Source organism: Chamaea fasciata, unplaced genomic scaffold (assembly GCF_029207755.1).
Source record: "Chamaea fasciata isolate MVZ Bird 193981 ecotype frontalis unplaced genomic scaffold, bChaFas1.0.hap1 SCAF_14, whole genome shotgun sequence".
NCBI classification, from domain to species: Eukaryota; Metazoa; Chordata; class Aves; order Passeriformes; family Sylviidae; genus Chamaea; species Chamaea fasciata.
This window is the reverse complement of record NW_027094099.1, coordinates 1830702-1856557: the sequence shown is the minus strand read 5'-3', so window position 1 is coordinate 1856557 and position 25856 is coordinate 1830702. Positions and strand designations below refer to the sequence as shown.

Here is a 25856-nt window from a genome sequence, read left to right as displayed (position 1 = left end):
GAGGGAGTGTGAGTGTGGCCAGACTGCCTTTGCTGTTGAAGATATGCACAGGCAAACAGAGGGTGTGCCAGGTAAATAGGATAAACTGTGTAGGCTAAAGTGATTTTGAGAGCACTGACCTCTTCCCAGTGTAGCTGGAGGGACTTCAAGGACTTGCTGAGAACGAGGGAACCAGGAGCCCACCCCAGCAGGAAACCTTCATTAGGGAGAATATTTAACTCACAGAACAACTTTCTTGGGGGGGTGGTGGATTTCAGCCACCAGAACTCAGACGACTTGAACATCCCTCTGGAATGTTCTTGCCTGGAATGGTTGGATGCAGTGCTCAACAGCCAGAGCCCTTCCCTAGTCTCAGGCTTATGCTTGGAAGAAACAAATATTTTTTTTCAATGGTACCATTTCAGAGAGCAGCCCCATCCTCCTTCAAACTTCACAGTGGCCTTTAAACCCCCCAAATAAATAAATTTTCTTGCAGACTGAGGTTAACACCTCACCCGAGGCACAGCGGAGCGGCGATAGCGCCTTTGTGGGTGTCGCTGCTTGGCTCGAGCAGCTTCCTGTGGGGTGAGGTTAGCATGGAAATAATACACTCAGCTAATGCCTGTGAGTGTGATCCTCACACTCAAAAACACTACAAACACCTGTGATTCCCGGTCAGGGGTGCTTTGAGAAAAACAGGTGTGCAGTACCAAAAATGTGTCATGCAGCTGTATCATCCTGTCACTTTTCCTTCAGAAAATGGGGAAAATTACCAGCGGCCACAATATGCCAAGGCTTGGATTGTCCACTGCTCCCAGCTGTTAATCTACTCTCATAGGATGCAAGGAGCCAACACTGCCTCATTCCCAGTGGAATAAATGGTGTTGGGAGCTGGATTAATGTGCTCTATCACATCACTGCTGCTGTTGCAGAGAACTTCCAGCAGCTGATTTTAGCAAGGAGTGCACATGCTGAGTACCTCAAGGAACAGTTATCCAGCAGGAAGGAGCTGCTGGTGGGGCTGATTTCTCCCCATCTCACTGTCCAATCAACAGAACTGTGCAGTGGGTTCTGGGAGCTGCTGGAAGAAGCAGGCAGTGGCCAACAATACCATGGAAAAAGGGTATTTTTCACTGTCATTGGCAGCCTGAGGTTCATCTTCCTCATTACTAGTCTTGGGAGTGCTCCATCTGTGTGTTGGCCTGCCTGTTGACCAGTTTAAGGAACATCCTTGGCAGGAATTGCAGCTGGAAATTCAGCTCCATGTCCTGCCTGGGCAGTCAGGGCATGCAGAGCTGACCCTGGCTGATCCCGGTATGTGGAGGACAGCTCTGGTTCACTGCCTGTGACAAGAGGTGTTGGCAACGTTTATCAGAGCTGCAGGACACATTGAAAACAGGGAAAACCCCCCTTTTCCACTTGGGAGGATTCCTGCAGGAGGAAACAAGAGCTTCACCTTAGCACCTTTTGTAAGTGTGTGTCAGATAAACATCTGAAGGATGGGATAGGCTTTCCCCAGTAGACACCAATAAATGAAGGTTCCAGTGGCTTTGCAGGTTTATCTGAAATCAAAGGGCCTTCGTGTTCACCCAGTCTCTCTTTGTGAAAGCCACTGGGTTGCTGCACAGAAACCCTGTGCTATGGACACACCTGCACAGAGGTTTTCCCTTTTGCTTGGCAGGTGAGGACCTGCCTGTTTTAGTTTGAGATGAAGTGAGTTTCTGGCTCCTGTGGATGTCTGTGGTGGCCTGGCCTTTCAGCCATGAATAGGGGAAGCTCTCTGAGAAGCCACAAAAACTTCAACATTGTCCTCCAGTCTGACCAGTGGTCTTTTTCTTTCTGCTTAGCTCGAGGTGAAGGTGGTCACTACTGAGAGAGCAAAACATTTCTACAATGCCCAGGAGCTTCCTGTGACCCTCTATGGTGATGAAGAGGAGTGGCAGGTGAGTTGCTCCTGCAAATAGAACCATTCCTCTAAGTTTTCTGGCAAGAAACCACACTTAGTTCTTTTTTTAAACCTGGGCCAAGACTCACTCGGTCTAGTAATAATGTTTGGAGTGTGGCTTTTGAAGAATGTGCTGTAAATGAGGAAGAGAGAGGCTGCCCTGATGCATTGCAGGATTTTGTGCTGTAGCAGTGGTCTCTCTCCACTCTGGGCCCAGCTGCTCTGAGAAGAGTGTCAGGAAATGTCAAGACAGCCACTGCCGAGCCATGGTGAGCATATTTGGTGCTTGTCATGAGTCATACTTGTCACGCAAGCAGCAGCTTCATTCTCCTTAGCTTAGCTGTCAGGGCTGTGAACATCTCTGCTCCCTGTGAGATGGCTTTTTCTCCTGACTGCAGTTTTACTGACACACTTTGAGAGTCCTTCAGTAGGAAGAGGTTCTTCATACAAGCATCGAGATTTGTTATTCCATACATTTCATCCCTGTTTTGCAGTGCTGATCTGAGCACAAGGTGCTCTCTCCTTACCCCTATTCCTGCTCACACATGAGCATTGCTTTTAAGTGGATAGAAACATGCCTATAGCAGCAGCCAGGGAACTTTCTGGCTGGTCTCAGGGCTTGGTGGATGCCTACTGGATCCCAGGGTGCTAGAGCCTTAGGCAATTATTTCTGAAGAACCCTCAGTGGGGTGATAGAGGAGTTGCAGGTCAGGCTTTGAGGTCTGCTGGCACACTGGAGAGCAGGCATGGAGCTCTTGTGGGAAATAATCACAGAATGGTCTCTGTTGGAGGGGACCTCAAATCTCATCCAGTTCTACCCTCTGCCATGGGAAAGGACGCCTTCCACTATCCCAGGTTGCTCCAAGCCCCAATTAACCTGGCCTGGAACATTTCCAGGGATGGGTCAGGCACAGTTTCTCTGGGCAACCCATGCCAGGGTCTCACCACCCTCACAGGGAACAATTTCTTCCAGTATCCCATCTAACCCTGCCCTCTGGCAGCTGGAAGCCGTTTTCCCTAGTCCTGTTGCTCCAGGCCCCTGTAAATAGCCTCCCTCCATCTTGCTGGCTCCTTCAGGCACTGGAAGGATACAGTTAGGTCATCCCAAAGCCTTCTCTTCTCCAGGCTGAACACTGCCAGTTCTCTCAGCCTTTCCTCATGGAGGAAGTGCTGCATCCCTCTGATCAGCTTGATGGCCTCCTCTGGGCTCACTGATAGCCTGCTCAGCGTCTCTTTGTGAGATACTTCACTCTGACAATAAAACGACCAGAAAGAAGAGAGTGAGGAGGCGGGAAAGGTGTTCAGGAAGGCCCGGCTTTTCGGATGCTGCCTTTTTGTTGTGGCTTCCCATGACTCAGACAAGGAACACTTTGTGGCCCTGATGCAGCCCGTGCTGGCCTGTGGTTGGGTGTCCTCTGGGGAGTTTGACATCAGCAAACTTCTGATGCTGTTTGCTGCTGCTCAAGACTCTTTCCCAGTTAACAGAGCCCTTAATGTCAGGGTTCACTTGAGCAATTCAGGGCTTTAGTGAAACAGAAATATTCATTCAATAGTGAGTGTGTCAAGGAGATGATGTGGCTGCCGCATCCCTGGAAGTGTTCAGGGGTTGGATGGGCCTTGGAGCAACCTGGTCAAGTGGAAGGTGTCCCTGCCTATGGGACAAGGTGAGCTTTAAGGTCTGTCCCAACCCAAACAGTTCTGTGATTCAAAGAGCTGAGAGAGGAGGGAAGTGCCAAACTGGAAAAACCTCATCCATCGTGGAGAAAGCCAACAGGACACTGTTCCCTCCAGTACTTAGGAGGTTTCCCTTTGCTGCTGTGAGTGTGAGTCGGGTTGTGCATCCTAATTAAAATGAGGTACTTCTCATGAGGTACAGTTAGAGGTCTGTACCTCATGAGAAGCCAGTGGGCAGCTTCACTTCAATGTGAAGCTTATAAATCACATGAGCTCCCCGGGAAATGTATCCCTGTTTTGGGCCTGGCTCAGCTGGCTGAAGGATGGAGCTCTTAGGAATCATTCCAAAGCTAAGGGATGCTGTGGATGGGGACAACTCTTGGCTGTGAGTTGTAACCTGTGGCTATCAGATGTGTGAGCCGTCTTATGGGGAAAGGATTCCCCCATCTGCTCATCTGCTGCCATCCCTTAAATTCCATAAGCATCATTCCACAGGAATTCCATAAGGAGTTGTGTTTCCTGAGGTGGGGATGCTGAGGTGTGTGAGGGTTTGGTGCTCCCCACCTTGTCTCCCCCGCAGCTGTGGAAGGGCCGGTCTGACCCCGTCCTGCACATTGAGCTCCGGCGCTGGGCTGACCTCATGGTGGTGGCACCTCTGGACGCCAACACGCTGGCAAAGGTCGCCAATGGCATCTGTGACAACCTGCTGGTGAGCACCCGGGCTCTGCCTGCCGCTGCTGCCACGCCTCAGGACTGCCTGACCTCCGTGCTTCTGCAACATCACCAACAGCGTGATTTGCACGTGCTGCTCCCCCTTCATCGGCTTGTCTCTCACTTCCCCAGCATGGTTTCCCTGCTCCTTCTCTTTCCTTCCCTGACCTAATCCCTTCCCACTCCTCAGCTCTGTCAGTCTCTCGTCTTATTTCCCTGTCCCTGTTTTGTGTCTGCTCTGCTTTTTCTGGAGGGTGGTATTTCCTTCTGCCTCCATCCTCTCTCTCTGTCACTCAAACACACAAGCACACGCTCACTCACTTTTGAGTTCCTCTGCGTTTTTTCAATACAATCTGGAAAGACACCTGCGAGATCAGATAAAACTGTTTACTTCCTGCTACTTCACCACCTCGTTCACCTAACATAGCACGGACTTTCAAACATGCTCATGCCCACTTACCTCCCAGTCTCAGCTACAGAGGCTTTTGCTTGTTCAGGCTTGTTTTTCGGTATTTAAAGTCCTCTTGAGGCTCTTCAGCCTAATCAGAAAGTGTATTAAAAGGGAGTGTGCTTAGTTGTTGGGTGCTGGGGACCTTTAGCGGGGCTGAATGTTTTGTGGCCAGGCATTAACAAGGCAAAAGATCTCAGGAAGCTGCAGATCTCTGTGACCTACAGCCTTTTGGGTAAGAAGTGCATATAAATGCACATAATCCACACAGAGCAGATCACTGGGGATCTGAGAGAAGCCAGAAAGAGTTGTGGGAGGCACAAGCAATGTCTTGTCCTTCTGAGTCCCTTGTGGATGTGCTGGTTTAGCAGAGGGAAGAGCTCATGAAGGATGTCAGGGATATGTGACTTCACATGCTGCTGCCTGTTTTTAAGAGCCTTGTTGAAGGGAGGAGGCAGCTCCAGGAAAGGAAAGTGAGTGCTGGAGGTGCTGGTTGGCAGTTCAGAACAGATTCCATCAGATTTCCTTGTGCTGGGAGGGGTTCAAGTCACAGGGTATAAAAAAGGATGGGCAGGGTTCCTGTAAGGACTCTGTGATCTGAGCTGCTCCCTTGGAAGCCCCTTTGTTTGAGGTGCTGCAAGGCCTGGGGAATCTGATGGACATTGCACTAAGAACAACCAGCATTTATCTTTCCAAGGGGATGAGGTGAACCTGGGTTATCTGGAAGTGCTGAAGGGTCAGATTTGATTGCCTGTAGCACACAGGAGCTGCCAGATGCTTTGTAACCTGCCAGCATGTCCTGCAGCAGCCCAGATGCTTGTGCTTGTGTTCTCCTCTGTTGTGTCCTGGAAGCAGCACTGCTTCCCTCGTGGGGAGTTGTGGATCCAGCTGGCATATCATGTCAGAAACATTCATTGCCAGCTTTCAGTGTTCAGCTTTGCAGCTGGCTTATCTGAAGTGTCCTGGGGGTTTCTCTGGAGCTGATAGGATCTGTGGCCACCTCTCAGCTTCTCTGTCTCCCACACAGTCTGTACACATCCTGTTCCAGCTTGGTTTGCTCCAGCCTGGGCTGCTGGCTGGAGCAGGGTGGGATCTATCCTCTGGGTAGCCTCCCTCATCTTTCCTGCCTGTCAGAGATGAGCTTGCCTGGAATGTGCTACAAATTAGTCTCAGCCCATGGGTTAGTCCAGCTGTGCTGACAGAACAACAGCCAGGCTGGAAAGGTGCAGCAAAGGCATGGGAAAGAGTGAGGAAATCCAAGCCCTCCCTTGGCTTCTCCTGCAGACTTGTGTCATCCGCGCGTGGGACCTGAGCAAACCGCTGCTCTTCTGCCCAGCCATGAACACGGCCATGTGGGAGCATCCCATCACAGCTCGGCAGGTGGAGCAGCTCAAGGGCTTTGGCTACACGGAGATCCCCTGTGTGGTGAAGAAACTCGTGTGTGGAGATGAAGGTCAGTCCATTTCCGTGGCTCCTGCCCTTTTCCCTCCCTTGTCCTGGAGGGATGTGCTGCCGCCTTTTGCTGTGTGGCCACGGAGATGTTGAACTGCCACGGTTTGTACAAACAAGCTCGAGCTTTGCCCTGTGTTATCCCTTGTCATTAATTTTTAAGTAGCCTTAAGAGCTTCCAGCTGAGCCTGATATTGAACAGAAATGCTCATTTAGGAAGAGAGAAGATCAAAGAGAAGGAAGGTTTTGTGGCGAGGGTTATCAGCCTGGGATTTGGGTGTCCTGACTTTGCCCTTTGCTGGGACTGGGGGCTGTTTTCATTGTGCCATCATTGGGATTAAATCTTGTTCCTGAGAGCAGACAGTAAGAAAAGCCCTTTGCAGATGTGGCTGGGGGTGTAGCTGGACAAACATTTAATATTTGTTATTGTTGTTGCCTGGGTTAATTTTTAGCTTCCCAAACAAGTTATGATTTGGGGTTTTGACACCAGAGTTCTGTGAAGTGAAAGAGGGGTGTGGAGGAAGTTCAGATTCAGTACATTTTTCTTAGCAGTGCTAAGAAATAATGGTCTCATGTGAGTTTTAGAAGCTGCTTTAAACTGAGGTGTTTTGACTTTTGGGAAGGGTTTTGATACAAACCATTTGGATGAATGGATTTGGTTTTTTATTAACATTTCATTGGGCAAATCTCTGTAAAATGTCCCCCAGTTCCAGCCACAGCCTGCCCAGTACTATGCACCTATTTTAGTGTAACAGCCCCAACTCCAGCAGGATTTTAACCACTCTGTCAGTCCAGTAAGCAGTCTATGACAAAGACAAGGTGGTTAAATTCTAGGCCTGGCTTAGTTTTGGAATCCTTAGGTAGGTGCAATGCCTCTAGAGATTTATACTTTGGGAATTGAAAACCGATAAATATTTACAATTAGGTAAGTGTCGTCAAGTAACTCAGACGTCAGTTGAAATATCCTGGACGATTAGCCTTCCACTGGGATTTTAGACATGATTACATCAAATTTCTTCATATCCAGCTCAGCTGTCTCAGCTGTCAGAGCAAACTCCTGAAGGAGCTTGGAGGAGAGGGATGCAGGGATGGCAGGATCAACCACATTTGACTGGGCTCCACTTCTGCTCCTGAGTCAATTCCCAACAAGGTCTTCCTGATGGCAAACACCAGGACTTTTCCTGGCAGCCTATAGGGAGATTATGGCAGGGCAGTAATGGATTCCATCTCTCTGAAGACCCAAACTAGTCTCCACAACTGACTTTTTTTCTACCCCTTCCCCTTTTCTCAGGCCTTTCACCCTACAGCCTCTTCCACACTCACTTTGGTTTTGTGGCTTCCATCCACGCAGGGGTTTCCCTGGTTTCCACACAAGCAGCACATAGCAAAGCTCACACGTGTAGTGCAGGAGAGACTCCGCTTGCACCAGTTTTGTCTGTTGACACTGTGGTTTGTTTTGCTCTAGGAGGTTTCTCTTCCTCACCCTGTGTGGTTGGGTCTCACCTGAAATGCACCAGATCCTCACTGCCCCCAGGTTTTACCAGGAATTTTTCTCCCTTACTGAAGGGTGGCTTTAGAAAAGTCCAGCTAAAAGTTAGACTACCAAACTGGGTGTCTTGATTGGATAGTTTCCATGCTGACCTTTCCTTCATCATCCTTGGCTGGATTTCTAGAGCCTGGCATACTGGTAAGATTTCCACCTGTAGACATGAGCTGTGCTGTAAGAGTTAGCTTTGCTAAACCTAAAAATCCAGTTGTGAATTGCCAGAGGTGTTGGAGTAGTGGGTGGGAGGAAGAAGGCAGGCCTTGGAAGTGTTCTGGAAGGATGTAGCTCTGCTAAATCATGCAGAAGGAGTGTCTCTTGTTAGGTGCAGCTCTTCTCCCTGAGCTTAGGAGATGTCTTAGTTTGGAAAGACAGGTGTCTGCCAGGGAAAAGCCAGAGCTTCCTTTGGAATGGAGAATGTAAACCCCCTCCCTCTGAATTATTATAATTTTGAAATTAAGAGGCTTTAAGATATGGGAATAGGAATAACAGTTGTTTACTAGGAATATTAAAAATGTAGTAGTACAAAAAAAAAATGCAAACGAATGAAAAAGAAGAGCACTGACAGTGTAAGAATACAACCTGATACCCTGTTGGTCAGGGTGTTGGGAGCAGTCCAGTTAAGTCCTCCTGTAGTGCCAGATGTGGTTCTGTTGGAGCAGAGATGATCCTGTTGAAGAGTCCAGTGGTGGTGAGATGGGTTTGGTCTTCCTCTGGGAATCCAGTGCAAACAGTCTGTGCTGGTGTTCTGAATCCCAGGTTTGATCCAGGGAGGAATGCTGGGCTCCTCCCCCTGGGTGGAGCATCTCCCAGTGGGATGATGGATTTGTATCAGCCATGCAATGAGCCTTGATGGCCCATTAACAGCAGATATCCCCTGGAGAGAGGATGGGTCCCTGAAGAGATAAGAACACGGCCCCACCTGGTTTTAATGGCTGTCCATTAACAGAAGACACCTGCCCCCACCCCTCCCCTGGAGTTACGAGGAGTGAGTCATAGAGATAAAGAAAAAAAAAGCCACCTCCCCGATCGGTTTCAACAGATGGGAATAGAATACATCTTGCATTGAACCCAAGGAGAGCAGAAGGGTCCAAATCTGCCTGCAGCTTGTCCACAGGATGCTCCAGACCTCCGGGGATTTACAGGTCTAAAAAAGAGGAAAGCGACACCTCCAAGAACTAATTTCTGCTGAGCAGTAAATTATGAGATCAATTAGCCAACAGGACAAAATATCAAGAGAGACTCCTTTTCAGTCTGTGAAAAATGAGGTTTATTTTCTTAGAAAAATTTGTAAGTTTAATAAAATTTTAAAAAAGACAGTTAGGAGACAGACAAGCCAAATAGTTGATGGCTGGGCACCTGGCGTGCAGCCAGAAGGCACACCTTAACTCAGAAAAACACGCCTTTAAATGTACCAGTTTGTTACATATTCAAAAGAACCTAATGCGTTATTCAAACATTCCTTTGAGTTTAGAAATTCTTTCCTAGTTTTAACTCTCCCACCCTGCCCCTATTTCACCAATTTAGCATTTTATTACTCCTTGTAGATAATTTTCTTGGTGGCGCCTCTTGGTCGTCTCATGTCCCATTTTCTGATAACAGAGGATCAATAAATTCCTTCTTGGAGTTTTGGGTTACCGTTATCTTCATCTGGATAATTCAGGAATGCAGGAGGATTCCCTGTGTCCTCCGGTTCAGTCTTTAATATCATGTTATAGCCTAAGAAATGTATATATATTCATCACACTGCTTATTTCCAAGTGTCATTAATAGCAGAAATAAAAAAAATTAATACGGTAATATCTTCCCTCGTTATACATATAGCATTCATTTTAACATTTGCAAAAAGCCAACTTCATAATATGCATGTATAACAAGTCTTCCAAAAGAGACAAATAGCTGTGGGAGAAGCATCTTCCCTCAGGTCCGGGCAAATTAGAAGAGTGAATGGCCTCAGTTCCCAGTGCTGAGTTCAGCACACAAGGTTAGGCAAGGTGATTTAATCATCTCAGGCTTTAAAATTTTGAACCTGAGTTAAAAACTGTTTTGAAGGGAAGCAGCAGCACAGCATAGATTAGATGTTCATCTGGCAGATAACCAAGCCCAAAGGAGAAGACTTTGCGTTTTGTTCTGTCCAGCACTCAGTCTTCTCCAAGAGTTGCTCCCAAGACTCAGGCTGGTGGAAATCCACAACAGCTTTCTCTAATGGAGGTCCTTTCTCTCAGGCAAAATCATGGGAATGGTATGGATTTGTCAAGTCTTTTGTATAGGCAAAGACCATTTCAGAAAGATACTGAAAATACATAATTTTGAATTGAAAAATACCCTGGAGAAAGGAGGTGAGGTAGGGAATTTTGCTCCACACACTTTTTTTAGGTTGCCCCCACCCTGGATTTCACAATGTGGTTTTGCTCTTGCCCTGCAGGCCGAGGTGCCATGGCAGAAGTGTGGACCATCGTGGAAAGAGTTAAAAGGATCCTTGAAGAACGGTACTTGCCAAGGCAGAGCTGATGTTTTGGCATGTAAATGGTGGTTTTGTGCCTTGCTGATGGTTGGGAGATAAAGCCATCAGGAAGCTGGGCTCAGCTGCCCTGGTACACTGTGGCATGTATACCTTTAGCTGCTCTTCAACAGAAGGAGCCAACGGTTGTTTTCCAGCTGGTGCCAAACTGAAATGTGGTACCTCACCACAAACTTTCAAAAACCAGAGCCAAGAATGTGCTGCTTTAGTGTGGAAAACCCTGTGGTGTCTTGGGAGTAACGTTCCCTTCCCAAGGCTGCTCAGCCCCCGGTGCTTTACACCTGCTCTATTCTGGGCAGGCTGCAGAAGGTGTTCGAGCTCCAGTGGTTCTAGAGAGGAAAAGGCACTGCAAATTCTGGTGCAGAGTAATTCCAACCCCTTCTAGCAAGCATCTCCTGGACCATTCCTGCTCTCCAAAGCCTGATCCATAGCTGTGCTGGCTGCACATTCCCAGCAGGAGTCACTGTCCAAAAAGAATTTTCCCTCTGGGAACTTAATAAAAAAGAGTTTTTAATCCTGCTCCTGGTGAGTTGCCTCTTGTTACTGCTTTGGGAGGTGTTTCCCAGCCAGTACATTTGCTAAGTTGTTTTGTCTGCTTTTGGTTTTTTTATCAGATATGGAGAAGAATTGACTGAAAGGAGCTCTCCAGTCCTTTTGCTCTTTTGTAGCTGTTGTCTGGAGAGGGATGCAGGTAGCAACCTCCTTCCAAGGTGCCTCCTGCCCATCTGGATGCCCCAGTCTAGAAACAAGCAGGCCAGGCTCTCATGGAAAGCCAAGGGCGGGTGTTTCCCATGGGAATGAAGTCAAACTTCACCTTTGATGACCTTTTCAGCTTGAGGATTAACTGCCTGGCATGAATAAACTGGGAAATCCTGTGCCCTTGTGGGCCAGACCAGGCAGGGCTCCCCAGTCCAGCCTTTCCTTGGGAACACAGTCTTGCTCCTGAGGGGAATGGGATCTGTGGAACATGCTGCTCTAGCTGAGCACCGCTGACTTGCAGAGTTCATTTTTGACTAAACCCAAACAAATTTGAGGCCTTGGGTACAGCATGTGCATCCTGCCTGTGGGGGAAAACTCCAGCCTGCTGTGCACGAGGGAAGAGGTCGCTAGGTTAGGTTTGCTTGACTTATCCGTCCCACACAAATAAAACCTCTGAACTTTCCCTGTTTTGGCTCTTCCACTGACAGACATCCAAGGAGTCACAATTTCTGAGAAGGATCCTGGTGTGAGCAGAGCTTGTGGCTCACACAGAGGGCTGAAGTGGTGTTGTGTCTGTGACTTCTGTATTTTGCAGGATTTATGGAGTGACCTGCATCATTTGCTCGTGTTCTCAGCCTCTCAGAGGACCTTCCCTTAAGTTCACTGACAGTAGCAGAGATGTTTCTGAATTGTTTCTGCTGCTCACAGGGAAATGTGTGTTTTGGCTGCTACAGTTGGCACTTGTCCTTGGGGCTTTCTCATGGCTATCTCCTGTGCCTGGAGTTGTTTATCCCTCCTTTTGCTCCCTGACTTGGCAGCACAGAAAATCCAACAGATTCCTCTATCCCAGGACAAAATACCACAGCCCTGATAAGAGCCTTCCTCTCTTCCAAGCCTGCTTTTCTGCTTTGAGCCCTTTCAGAAATATTGACAAATGCTCCTCTGTGCAATTGCTGTGATTTTTCCATTGGAAGCAGGTGTGATAGCATTGCAGGCTGGGATAAACTTGTGCTCCAACCCCCTTTCCTTCAGGGCAAATAGAAGAAGCAGTTACCTTCCTTCTGGGAGGCAGAAGCAGCTTCCAGCCTGGCACAAGGGAAATGCAGCAGCCCATGGGGAGGAGCTGCTCCCTGTGGAAAAGGAGCAGGAATAGAACTGGGGGGAAGCCCTGCCTGCTTGAGGAGGTGACTTTGGGACAGTGTTTTTCTAGGACGAGGTTTGGGGTGGTGATGAAGGACCTGATTCCAAACCAGGGCTCTGTGCCAGCTTGGGGAATAGGCACTGCCAGGCTCTCCTTAGCCAGTGAGGTCACCAAGAGGTGTTGAGGCATGGATCCCTCAGGGCACTCAGGCTTCCTCCTCCATCCCTCACAGCTCCGTGTGACCCAGGTTCACAGGGCAGGCCCGAGACACCTCCCATGGACTTTTTCTTTTCCTTCAGCTCTTCTTTATGAGCCACATGCTGATTTTTTGTTTCACTTTCCCATGAAACTCTGGGATGACCAAGGCAACACCCCCATGAATCCTGCTGCGTTGCAATTTCATTCATCCTGCTTAAAACTGTTTCTCTCAGCATGGCTTGGGAGTGATAAAGAGCCAGGACAAAAGCTGAGTGAAGGCAGCAGCTCACCTCCTTTCCTGGGCTTGGACGTGCCTCTCAGCATCCCTGGCTCTGGCTGCTTCCCCCCGTCCCAAACCTGCTGGGATTCCTTTGCTGCTTGGGATTCGGGGAGCACCGGAGGAGGATGGAGATGCCGTGGTGCTGTTTTGGTCTGCCTTTGATCAGGAGTTGGCTCCCCAGCTTGACTTGGGATGGGAATTGCATCATCTCACGTGCCTGTCCCATCCTACTCTTCCATCTTGAGAGACTGCAGCAGGAAAAAAAACATCAGAGAAAAGTGACAACACCTCCCCATATTTAGACTTTGAGCAGCGGTGCCTCCGTGATGCACCTGGGGCAGCGGCTTTGCACCCCGGGCCTCCGGATTTGGCACCTGCCCCCCTGGGCGTAGGGATGCCGCCCATTCCGGACCCCCAAGGCACACGAGGTGGCAGGAAGTGGGTTTGTCCCTGACCACACCCCAGCCAGGCACTGGGGGAAGCCAGGGGTTGCCACTTGCCACGGGGCGGCAAGTGACAACCGGGGGTGTTGGTAGGTGTTTTTCCTTTCCTTGCCCTGGCAACGTTTAAAATTACACCATGAGACCACAAATCTTTCTCCTGTAAGATTGCAGTGACAGTGGAAAAGGGAGGTGATCCAAAGGGATAGTGGTGCTTCCAACCTGTGCCCTCATGTTGTGCTTTCCATGTGCTTATTTTTTTGGTCTGGCCAGCCCTCCTGACTTGGGAGGTGCTGGGAAGCAGCTGCATGACCCTGACTGGTGATAAAGCTGGTGCCAAAAGTCCCAGCAGGGCTCAGCACAGACTCCTTGGCACCAGCAACACCGATAGCTTGGCTTCAGTGGGGCAACCTCACAATTAAAACTTGCAGGTGCGGGGTTCTTTCCCTGGCCACCTGCCTCAGTGGGTGCTTGAAAAATTGTTTCCAGGAGTAATTGAGCTTAATTAGAGCTTGAATTCCCTGGAGCTGGGATGCTCAGAGATGCACAGGGGACTGAAATAATCCGCTGGGGCAGTTCCCTGCTAGGTCTCACCCTGTATGGGGTTTTATTCATGTTGTCATTTAGGTGGAGATGGGTTCTTTTATCTGGGAATGCTGGCTTTGGTATTGTACCTCATTTTTCTGACTCTCCGAGGAAAACGGGATAAAGGGGATGCAATGACCAAAAAACCTTTGTGCTGTCCAAGGAGATGAGGAATAAAGGTCACTTTAGTCATCACAGTAAAGATAAAATGAATACACTCTTGACCACAGGCTCCTGGGATCCTAAAGGGAAATGGGCTCTTCTTGTAGACTCCTAAAATCAGGCTCCAGCTAAGATCGCAAAGACTCCTCAGTCTGAAATGGGGGAGTGCCTGGTGTGCTCCCAATCCCCTGTGCCATGGCATTCAACCCCTGGCAAGTCGTCATTGGCCACTGCCAGCTGTGGGGGGAGGGCACCCCAGGGGCCCTTTGTCCCCCTGGTCCCACGGGAGTCTCCAGAAAATCCTCTCAAATCCTTCTTCCAGCACTGGGCAAGCATGCCAGGAGAGGCAGTGCCAAAACAAGCTGGGGGAGGGCCAGCACAGAGATAAAAGCTTTAGAAAAGGGATTTATTCCTCCATGGCTCCTTGGAGGGCTGGAAGAGCCTTTCCCCAGGAGAGCTGTACCCCCAAGAACAGCCTGAGCCCCTGGGCCTGGCTCTGCTCTGTCTTGATTTCCACGGGGTGCTTGAGTGGTTTATGGTTTTGGAGAAAGGACTCATGAACTCCAGCGTGATAAGGATGAGGGAGGAAAGAAAAGCCACGTCAACCTGAAGGAATGTGGCTGGTAGAGAGCCCAGCCTCGGCTGGCAAAAGCCCTGGGAGAGGGGATCAGGCTTAAAAAGGGACAAGATGAGAACGTGTGCCTGGAAAAATAGCTGAAAGTCTCCCATCCCTGCTTCAGGGGTTCTTGTCCCCCGAATACACTGCAGCTCTGAGGCCATGGGATGGCTCCAGATAAACTCCACGGACACGAGTCGGCCAAACTTCCTAACTGCGGATAATTGATGACCCGAGCTGTTGTGTTTGCACAGGGCTGACTGTGCTCCCGAGGCTCCAGCCTTCCTCCAGACCACTGCTCTGCTTCCCCGAGGATCAGGAACTGGCGTGGGGTCTGGGAGCCATGCCAGAGCCATGCCAGCCATCCCAAAGCAAGCTCCTGTGTGACTGGCAGGCGAGGGAAGCATTGTCCCTTTGTCCCCCTGCTCTGCTGGGCAGCACCATGTGCCTGCTGGGCACATGGTTTGGGAAGCCAATGCAATGCTGAGTTTTCTTTCACCGGTGGGAATGAGGGTGGCAGGGAAAGCCCCGACCTGGTTCTTGCTGCCCCCTGTGCAAACACATCATGTTTGCCGTCCTGGCAAACGCAGCCCCTTTATAAAGGCAGCAGAATTTGGCTGTGATGAGAGAAAACGGCCATTATCAGAAAGAATTCCAGCTCTGGGATGTGCCAAGGCACAGGCAGACTGCCCCTTGTTCCCATCCAGAATATCCTTCCTGAGAGTGGGGAGCTCCTGCTCTTGCAGCATCCCCGGGGAGTCTGCATCCTCCATACCCTCGGGGTGAGTCTGCTCTGAGATGCTCTGGGTGGATGTTATTTACAGCAGTATTTTTCAGCGATAGGAAATCGCTCTTGGTGCCGGGAAGAAGCTGCTGAGGTGCTGGCAGGGTGCGGGCAGGGTGCAGCTGGAGCACCCAAATGCCTGCAGCTCATGAACCCTGCCAGTTGCCTCAGCAGAAAGTCAATATTGACCCTCCGTCAGCGCTTGCACGCACCGGCACTCCCGCTGCCAAAGCAGAACAAAGCCCAGCGCGTCCCTTCAGCACCGCCTCTCTGTGCCGGCTCTTTAAAAATAATCATCGTCAAATTGTTTGGTCTGCCGGGGCTTTGCTGGAAGTCAAATGCCTGGGAAAAGCCCTGGAGAAAGAGAGCTCCAGCTGCTCTGCTTCTTACTCCTCACCCTTCTCTCCCTCTCCTGACCCAGCATCCATCCTCTCCCAGGGCACCCATCCAAGCTGGATCACTGCAGGGAAGGGACATCACCTCACGTCCCAGTCACATCCCCAGCTCCTCGGAGGGCACTGTTGTGCCAGATCCGGGACACGGGAACTGGCAGCGCCCCAGGGGAATAGAAGTTGAAGTGCTTTGAAGGCTTGGCCTCGAAAGGGGGAAGGTAATGGGGGAGAGGAGAGGAACCAAAACCCAGCAGCGGAGGAACAGGGGGAGGGCGAAGGGGAAGTGAAAGCAGCTGTGATTACTGAAAGCTCAGATGTGAAAGAGTGGGAGCACTATCTTTGGGGCTCTCACTTCCTTGTCTGTGCAGGTTTTCTTGGCTTCGGGCTATTTTTAATCCCACTCCTGTCTTTGCTCATAAATTCCACCCTGGGGTAGGTGAGGTTTGTGTCACTGGAGGTGGGTGCCACACGTACCTTCAGAGCTGGGAGTTCAGGGACTGCTGAGCATCCCTACATGGTGGGGTTTGGGGGGATCACACAGCATTCCTGGTCTGCTGAGTTTTGGGAACTGTTCCCTGCCAGTGATGCAGATATATCCAAGCTGCATCACCCCTCTCATCCCCTTTCCATCCCATGGCACGTGGGCTGTATCTGCATGTTTGGCCTCCAAAAAATGAGGTATTTTAGTCTTTTAAGCAGACTCACAAATATATGGTCCCTGTCCCCAAATATTTTCTGCAGGACTGTGCACCTGGTGGTGGGGCAGAGTGGGGTGTTTGGGTACATCAAGCACCTCAGTAAAAGCCTTTCTAACATGAAACATCATCACCAACGGTCGAAAGAGCTCCTAGTCTGGTGTCAAGCAAAAGTTTTCTTTCTCCAAAAATAATTAGTGATGCTTCTTCTAAATGGTCCTAATCCTTGCAGCTTCCACGCTTAGTTTTGAGTAACAAAATTCTGCAGGTGCGTGGATTTCAGCAATTTAATTGCACTAATTAAAACAGTGCACTCCCCGCCCCATCCCTGGAAAGAGTCAGCGTAACTTGGCGGTGACCTCGGCTGGGCTGTGTGACTACTGTCCTCTGCGGGACCCCAAACCTAGGCTTAAAGTTAAGCCTGGGATTAGAGGCTGTGCTGAAGCCAGCGGGGTGAGTCCCTCGCTGTCCTGAATCAGCAGTGACTGCACAGGGAAGCCCCGGAGCAGGCAGGGCGTCTGGCAGCTCATGGGGTGTTGGATGCTCAAAGGAGGGAGCTGGCTGAGGGTCCCCTGAGCTGTAGGGGACAGAAACCCCAGTGAAACCAACACCGCTCCCACACACACACCCATTGGGTTTAACCCACTTCAGCCTCTGGGCCTTGTTCTGCTGTGGAAGAAGCATCCTCATTCTCCCACAGAATTCTCCCAGGGCTGTCTGCCTTCCTTTTAAAAGCCTGGTTTTTCTCTTCCCTCTGCTCCTTTAAGGCTGCTGGGTCGATTTGCCCCCATTTCCTCTATACCGGCTTTAAATTCCATAATTAACAGGTCAATGCCATCAGTCCTGTTCCAGGGATGGGGAGGGAGGCAAGTCCTGCTCCGTGCCGAGGAGGGGATGCACAAGGAAACATCTGGGGGCTTTCCCTGTGAATTAAACCCACACAAGAAAGAAAGGATAATATAATTAGGTGGGGGGAAAGGCAGAAGAAAAGTCACTCCCTGAAACCCAGCCCCTTTCATCCCGCAAGAGCTCGGCAGGGAGATCACAGGCGAAGCTGGGTCAGATGCGCTGTAACATTTCCAGGCCTAGAGTGTTTAAATAGAAAGGTTATGTACCTGGGAGATTTATTTCATCTCTTAATTGGTTGTTTGTTTACGTGACTCGGGAGCTCTTTGCTCGTGTTTGCTTTCGCTGGCTCACTCAGCTGCTGAAAATCCCGGCCGGTCGCGTCCCGACCCGGCCAACGCCGGGCACGGAGCTGTCCTTTGGCTCCGGCTCCTTCCCCATGAGCCCTTCCCATCCTCCCGGAGCCAGCGGCCCTCCCATGGCACCCGGGTGTGTCCGTGGGATGCTCCAGCTGAGGTTCCACCGTGCCTCTTCCCTTGTGGAAACCAGGAGATGGACCGCTCTGGGCCAGGATTTGAGGCTCTCCCTCTCTCGCGAGCGCTCTGCCAGGCCCAGCAGAGGATGAAATGCAAAACGCCACGGGTTTGGGTTTGGTTTTTCCCCCTGGTCTTGGTTCTTGGCTGGCCTCAGCCTGCACAAAATTTTGGACTAAAATCAGTTTTCTCCTACCATAGCTCTGGAGAGAAGTTTTAGAAACACCTGGAGAAGTGCAGCAGCTCCTCTCTCACCCTCCTCTTATGGCTGTATTTACATTTTATGCTAATTTTCTCTGGGTTTTATCTCGGTTTATGTTAATTTTCCCCTTTCCGGGCGTGCCCAGACGATGGGTGTGAGGTGCCCTGGGGCTCTTTGGCCCAGCGGGTGTCCTGATGGCAGATGATCCCCTCCACCTCCTGCTTGGATGGGAGAACCTCTTTCCCTCCCCCTCCCTGGAGCCAGTGGATCCTTATCTCAGCCTGGCATCCATCCCTGGAGGGGAGAAGGGAAGCTGGATAAAGGAGCACCCACCCATTTGGATCAGTGGGATGACCTTGGGAGGAGCAGCCTCGGGGGCCATGGGGAAGCCGAAGATAAAGGGGGGAGATCATGCCCAAGATGAGCTGGCACTGGCCTTGAAATGAGGAAGGTCTTTCCAGAACAGGCGGGTTGGTCCCAAAACACCTCCCAGCTCCTGCAGCTCTCCTGGAACTGATGTCAGCAGTGGCCACGTGTGTTTGGGAGGAGCTGATGGGCGTCAGTGCAGGAATGTGAGGATCTGGGGCTTTTTTTTCCATGGGGTTTTGGGTTGCAAACGTGTTAACATCTGGGGGGTTTTTGTTGTTGTTGTTGTTTTTTCATTATTGTGAAAAAAACAAGGTTCACTTTCTAGGTAAATTTTAAGAAATAGGTTTAATAAAAATGAAGACAATTAGGAAATAGAAAAAGCAAAGGACGGCTGGGCCGGGTGACTTGGCATTCAGCCAAGTCCACAACCTGCTATTTCAGAGGCCTTCTTTAAATACCCATTCTATTGCATCAGTCTTATTGCTTTCAAACTTTTCCACAAACTAATTTCCATATTCCAGAAACTGTTTAGCCCCTCCTTGGGTCCACCTTTTTAGAGCACGCGTGTTTCTTGGCTGTATCTTCATTATCACCTCCATCTTGGGCCTTGGTCAATACTTTCTTCACATGGTAGATGCTGATAGTGTGTTCACTGGATGTTATCCTGGCCAAACAGACAATTTAAGCATACTACATTATTACAATATAACTTTCTAATAGAACACATATAGTATTCATTTCAATATTTGCAAAAAGCCGATCATATAATATATATTTATACAGGGCTGAAAAGTCCTGCTGGGGCTAGAAGGGCCCAAGCTGAACTTGTGAGCTGGGAATCACCTTCTGGAGAACAGCTGGGACCCTGCACTGAGCATGTTCTTCTGCTGGTGCTGAGCTTTGATGGGAAGTGCTGGGGTTTGGGACTGTGGAGAAAAGCAAAGACTCGTCCAGGATTTTCCTGGGCTGTGATTTATGTATGCCACTGGCCAGCTGATGAAAAGTCTGGAAAACCCAGGACCTGCCATGTCTTGCAGAGCCACTGGCTTGGCGTAGGCAAAGCCCAGGCCACTAATTAGTTGCCTGAGGATAAAAAACTTGTGGATTTGTGTTTTCTTAGTGTCTGATCCAAGAAAGTCCCCATGCAAGTGGCACCAAGAGTGCCCCAGGGAGATCTGGCGTCCTTCTGGAGAACATGCAAAGCAGGAGAAGCTTTGAAAGCCAAGAGAAGGAGGAGGAGATCCCTGGGTGACACTGAGCATCTCCTCCAGGCCTGGCTGATGCAATGTGAGCCCTTCCAAAGGCTGGGAAGCTCTGGGAAGTCCCCGGGAGCTTTGGTGGCATCAAGGCCGGCTGCTGACTGGGGCTGGGGACTCCCCAGCCCAGGGGCAGATGCTGAACTGGGGCCAAGCTGTGGTTCCATGTGGGAAGGGCTGATCCAGCTGCTGTGGGATCAGATGGCACCAGATATCCCTGAGGGAGGGTCAGCCAGGAGTACACCTCCTTCTAACAGGTTTTCATGAGCTGCAAGATGATGAGGACGTGAGGTTGGGATGGGAGAAGAGCAAGGCAGGAGGTCATTTCAGCCCTAAGCCCTGAGCAGCCATCCCTCTCCCTCTCCCTCTCCCTCTCCCTCTCCCTCTCCCTCTCCCTCTCCCTCTCCCTCTCCCTCTCCCTCTCCCTCTCCCTCTCCCTCTCCCTCTCCCTCTCCCCAGCATGGTAAAGCCATCCCTGAACTGGCAGCATGGTTTATCCCAGCACCACCTCATTCCCAGCCCTCTTTCCTGAGGGTTTCCACAATAAAAGCCCTGCTGAGGGAACTGAGGTCAGCCCCAACATCAGTGTCCCAGTAACAGAGGGATGAAAAAGGACAGCTTGAACATCCAAGCAGTCAGCTGGAGGATGTCCTATCCCACACTGGGCTGGAGAAGGTCCTGCAGCCCCTTCCAGGGATGCTGCAGCAGGCACAGCCGTGAGCCTCACCCGTTGATTGTTATTTTCTTTTCCTTTTCAGGCACTGAAAATTGCTGCTGGGAAAAGAGGTGTCTGAAGGTGATGAATGGCTTTGCTATGTCTGCCAAGCAGATGTTTTCCTTTGATGGGCATCAAAACACTTGGGCTTGCCCTTCCTGGCTGGAAGAGTGAAATTCCCTAGAACAGCTCACAAATACAGGCCAAATCCGTAGTTTCAGGAGAAAAAGAGGAAGGCTGGAGGTGCCATTGCAGAGGAGGGGAGAGGCCTGGCTCAGCAGTCTGAGGTATGTGATGTCCATGTGCTCCTTCTGTCCCAGCCAGGGGGATTTTCCAGTGGCCTGGGTGTGAGCAGGGCATACTCCATCCCTCCCACCAGAAATGGCTCGAGGGAACTGGGTCAGATGAGCATCCCTGAGCCTGGAGGTGGGGAACCACCCTGGGATAGAGGCTCCCAGGTCCCAGGGACGCAGCACCCCAACCTCAGCTCCTTGGTTTGGATGTTGAAATCGGGGTTTTCCCATGACAGGAAGATTGTGGTGTTCCCTCTGCTTCTTTGGAGCAGCAGCATGTGGGCTGTGAATCACGCCTTGGGTAGCAGAAAGGAGATCTTCAGGGCTTGCTCCCTGCTCCTCTAAACGTCCCTCCCTCCATCCCTCCCTCCATCCCTCCATCCATCCCTCCCTCCATCCCTTCAACCACCCCTCCATCCATCCTATCCTGAGCCATTGCACCAGGTGCTCCCTGTCATCCCCAACTCTCTGCCCCTGCTTCTTTCCTCCCAGAGGGTGACATCACAGGGATTTGGGGCTGTGGGTGTTGCTGCACATCATTTAACCTGGTTTATCTGCTCTGTTTGGGATGTATTTGTACTTTCTCATGGTGCTTCTGAGGAGCAGAACCCAGGCAGCTGTTGGGCTGCAAAAACTTCAGTGGGCTGTCATGGATGATCTCTTCAGAGAAACATTTTTAAGCAGACAAAGAAAAAAAAAAAAAAAAGAGACTTATTTATCTTTAAAACCACTTAGGTGGTTCTTCAGGGCATTCCAGCCCCAGCAGCATCTCGTGGTGAGAAGTTCCCTGGATGAATGCTCGGCCTTAGCTCACCTCTGCCAGGGCAAGGACCTGGCACTGGAGCATCACCAGTAATTTTCCACCCGTCTCCACTCTGTGGAAATACACCCAGGCATGGAAAAAGCCTAGAAGGGAATAAAGAAGACACTTGGCCTGTAGAACTTGGCCAGCTCCCAGCTGAAGGAACGGCTTCAGGTTCATCCCTAGCTCTCCAGTGCTTGGCAGGCTCGGCTGCCTCAGCTCCTACAAACGGGACAGGCCAGCAGCATCCCTGCCAAAACCCAGGGTGTTCCCTGCTCCAACAGCTCCATGTGCCCACGGGTTTGCTGCAGGACAAAAAGGGGGGAAAGTGGCCTTTTTGTGGAGTTCGGTTGGGATTTTTTCCTTCTTCTCACGGCGGAGAAAAGGAGAATGAAATACTTGGCGCGGAGTGGAGAGCAAGGGGGAGGTTGGGGGCAGCGGGGATGTGGCGGTGGGAGGTGAGTGGTCTCTTTATGAGGCTCTAATTACTCCAGCTAAAACCCAAATTAGCCCGATGAGTGCAAGGAGGTTTTTACGAGGGCAATAAGGTGTCCCAGCCTGCCGGGGCGGTGATTGCCCGTCCGTGGCCTCGGGCTCTCCGAGGAGCCGCCGGTGCTTCTGCTGCAATTCGATTCCAGCCCGGCAAGAGGGTCCGGCCCGTTTCCCAACCTCGCGGTGCTAATCCCTCTTACCTCCGTGGTGCAGCAATAACGTCCGGAGCCACCACCACCACCTCCCACTGCCGGCGGCTGCAGAGCACAAGATGTTCCCAGACAAGACTCCTCACACCCTGCGCAGCTCCGGCAAATAAGGGCGGCTTCCCAAATCCCACGAGCATCCTTCCCCCAGCAGCTTCCAATGAGAAAACACCCTGGAAGACTGGCTGTCCCCAGTTCACTTCCTCGAAAACTCAGGTTGCTGTGAAAACGGTGGTGAAACGGGCTGGGAAGGGGGCACCAAGGGCAGACGTGACCGAGGTCTGTGATACCCTGATGAGTCCAGAGGAGATAAGTGATGAGAGGGTGATGACTCACTGCCTCTTGTGCATGATGCCTCAGGAAGGCTGACCTGAAACGGAGACTGAACAGAGCTAGAGAATAAAGTAGGGATTTATTGAAAGGCCTCCAGGGTACACCTCGGGCAAGACAAGAGCCTGGCCAGGGCTGCACCCTGGGTGGAGTAAGAATGGCCACAAAATGGGTAACCAGTCACAAGATCTTGTATTTTTATACGTTTCAATCCATTTGCATGTTGGGGTTTAATCGTCCAATTACAGCTTCAGGTTGTGAGTTCTCATCCTTCTTGTCCCTCCCTTCAGTCCACTGTTATTTGTGCTTTTGGGCCTGAAAGTTGTCCTTGGTACTCAGCAGAAAAAGGATGTGTTTTGTTTACCTATTTTGTGAAGAGAACTGACTAACACTGAATGTGAGGCTCAGAAGTGCACACCTGGGCAGCACAGAATCTGAAAACGTGAAAGCTGAAACTTAAGGCATCATGCAAAACCATCCAATGCATCCAGCATGTCTGAAGGAGATGTTTCTCCAAAGGATTCCTCCAGACACAAGAGGATGAGGGTGGCTTCAAAAAGCAACTCCTGGAAGAGGAAGCCACCCAGGACACCAAGACCATCGCCAGCTCACTCCGCTGTGTGTAGCAGCTCACTGAGGTCTGATGTTTTCCTGGGATCCTCTGCTTCAAGCAATGGTTGTGGAGGAAGAAAACCCATCAGCGAGGTGTTGCTCCCACATCCAAGGCACAGGGTTCAGCAGTCAGTTCCTGGGGACAGGCTGGCCGAGGGTTGGCCAAGCTCCAGGGTCAGGACTGGCAGGCCTGAGCAGGAGGGGCTTATTTGGTGGAGGTGGACACAAAGGAAACAAGATATTCCCATTACCAAAGTGCCTGACGGGAGCTGGAGACACCAGGATTCAACCCCATGGGAAGAATGAGTCAGTCACAGGATCTGTTATCAGAAGGATCTGTTATCAGAAGGATCTGTTTTGGTGGGAAATCTGTCTCATGAGGGCATCAAAGCAGTTCCTTGTGTGTCTAAAGGAAGGGGAAGGCGAAGAAAAGGGGACAAAGATCCTCTGTGCCAGGCAAGGAGAGTTCTGTGGCCCCCAGCCCCTCTGGGATGGTGCAGGAGGGCATTCAAAGCCCCATGTCCTTCCATTTGAGAGCTTCTTCAGCCCATCCTGGCAGCCCAAGGGCTGGGGGAGCTGGGAGGGGAAGGTCTCGCTCTCTGACAGCACCAGGGAGCCAGAGTTGGGCCCAGTGTGTGTTACTCACCTTGAAACTATGTGAGTAAACAGAGAAGGTTCCTCTTCCTGGTCCCACCTCAGCAATTAGGCTGCTGGAGCAGATGAGCCCGAATCCACCCTGGCTGATCACAGGGATGCTCTGCTCTCTCCTCTGGTGAGTCCTCAGGCCAAGCCACCCAGGAGAGGAGGACAGTGAAGCTCCAGTTGGCCTCCTGGGCCATTCCTTCCTATATGGAGTTTCTTGGAGATGTCCCACCAGGAGGAAAACACCCCTTTTCCCATCACTTCTGGTGTTTTTATAACCTGTATCACCATTTCTTGTTGCTGAGCTGCAGCGACACTCGTGGCTCACTCTGACATGGGGGAAGTAGAGTCAACTGAGAAGAGCCCAGTTGAGAGGCTCAGCACCAGCAGTGAGGAAGAAGAGATGATCCCACAGGAAAGGAACCTCCTGCTGGCGCAGCAAAAGTCTTTGAGCTCCAGGGATTTGGTGGCCACCACTGCAGCCATGAGTCCCATTGGATTCTGGTGCCTTCCACCTTCGTCCTTGGAGTTTCCACAGACTTGGCTCTTCTCTGTGGAAAACCTTCATCCATCTTGGTGTCCTCTTCCACCAGTGCCTAGAGGAAGAGGACAGACCACCCTGGACCATCCTAGAGGGAAGAGAGCAGCCTGCACAGCAGGACTGGAGCCAGCCCAGAGCCAGGGAGCCTTGCAGAAGACTGAAACCTTTCCAGGATTGACAGTGGTTTCTGCAGGCAGGAGAGGGAATAAAACGGTCAAATTCCTCACGATTCCATGCCTGTCCTCCCACACAGAGTAAAGGAATGTGAGAGATACCGCAGCAATGCCATGCAAACACCCTGGAGAGGTGAACCTACTCCTGACCCCAGCTAGGAGAGAACAAAAACTTTGTTTAAAAAGTTTTAAAGACTTTTGGAGCATCTTGATGCATCCGTGGGAGGCTTGTGGGCAGTGCATGGGTGGGAGGCAGCTGAAGGGCCAATAACCCAAAGGAACACTGTACACATGGACATCAGAGATAACTGCTGGAGACAGAGTTCAGAGATGTTACAGAGCCTTGCAGCCATTTCCACACTGAGAATCATGTAGAAATAAATTAATTAACCATTCCAGAGCTTTAGGTACAGGCAGCAGCATCTGTGCTGGCACAGACACAGGGATTCTCTTTGAGAGTGAGGCCACGAATGGGACAAGAAGGGGAAGAAGGTCCATGTGTTGCTGAGGTTCAAACTGGGTGATTTTAACCAAAGCAGAAAAAAAGGGAGGGGGGGGGGCGGGAAAGAGGTAAGAAACGGCAGCTTCCTCAGGCTGATCCCTTGCAAGGCTCACTCAGAGTTACATCATGGTGCTTATTGGGATGCAGATCCCTGGGAGCCATGGCTCCAGAGCCTCTGGAAGGATGCCTGGGGATGTGGGGCTCCCTGGCCAGCAGCCAGGGTAGTAGGGGTGGCACCCCAATCCCAGCTGTGCCACTGAGGCGAGCTTCCCAAACACGGGCACTGCTGGTGTCCTCACAGAGGGAGTCGGCTTCGTTCCGGAGCCCAGGGAGGTGAGGGGTGTCTTGGCATGGGGCTGGCTCCTGTCTGTGCTCATCCCGGTGTTCCTGTGGCTGGCACTGCACAGCTGCTGCTGGCCGGAGCAGAGGGCAGCTCACCAGCTTCCCTGGCTCAGCTGTCACCACACCCAAGGCTTTGCCAAGATCACAGGTCTATTCCTCAGCACACAGCACGGAGCAAGGTGGTTTCCCTGCCCTGGCTGCTCTCTTCCCTGAACCAGGAATGCTGGGGTGTCCCTGGAGGTGCTCAGGGAGCAAACCCAGATAGGGGGTTGCTGCCAGGTGGAAGAGCAGGATGCAAAGGTGGGGCTCACAGGGGGAACCCCAGCCCAGGAATCTCTGCTTCTGGGTGTGAGATTCCTGCTAAAGGCCTCCTCTCATGCCCCAGGACGCTCCTGATGCTGGTGAAAAACTGTGCCATGGGACTGGCCTGGATGTTCCATGGGTATCCATGCTTGGGTTTGGGGGTGTTTCCTTCCTGCAGGCAGGGAGCAGGTCAGCCGCCCCAGCGCCTGCATCCTGCCTGCTGAGAGAGCAGGGAGTGTGCCAGGAGCATCCCCAGGGCTGCCATTGTCCCAGGACTTCCCACAGAGGGACCATCCAAACGTGCCAAGCTTAGCAAGTCCGGCTGTGGAATTCCGCACCGGAGCTGCGGACTCCAGGCCCGTGTCCTGATGCACAAGTGCCTTTCCTCAGCTTTGGATGGGTTCCATCAGCCTGCGGGCTGCTCCAAGGGGCTTC

General features: G+C 51.1%; 1 protein-coding gene across 6 annotated transcripts in view; it reads left to right on the top strand.

Moving 5' to 3' along the window:
- Positions 1-25856, top strand: part of PPCDC (phosphopantothenoylcysteine decarboxylase) — a 32590-nt gene that overhangs the window by 3984 nt on the left and 2750 nt on the right. For 2 of the 6 annotated variants that reach the window (XR_010723029.1, XR_010723030.1), the window contains exons 3-6: positions 1827-1922; positions 4179-4307; positions 6042-6210; positions 20227-20470. Coding sequence is in view for 3 of the 6 variants with exons in the window: in XM_066196449.1 (XP_066052546.1) it covers positions 1827-1922; positions 4179-4307; positions 6042-6210; positions 10175-10260 (480 nt within the window). In the remaining 3 variants the exon portion in view is untranslated. Of the gene's footprint in view, positions 1-1826; positions 1923-4178; positions 4308-6041; positions 6211-10174; positions 10790-20226; positions 20471-25856 lie in introns of those variants that run through there. The other 4 variants (XM_066196449.1, XR_010723031.1, XM_066196450.1 and 1 more) reach the window with 4 other exon arrangements.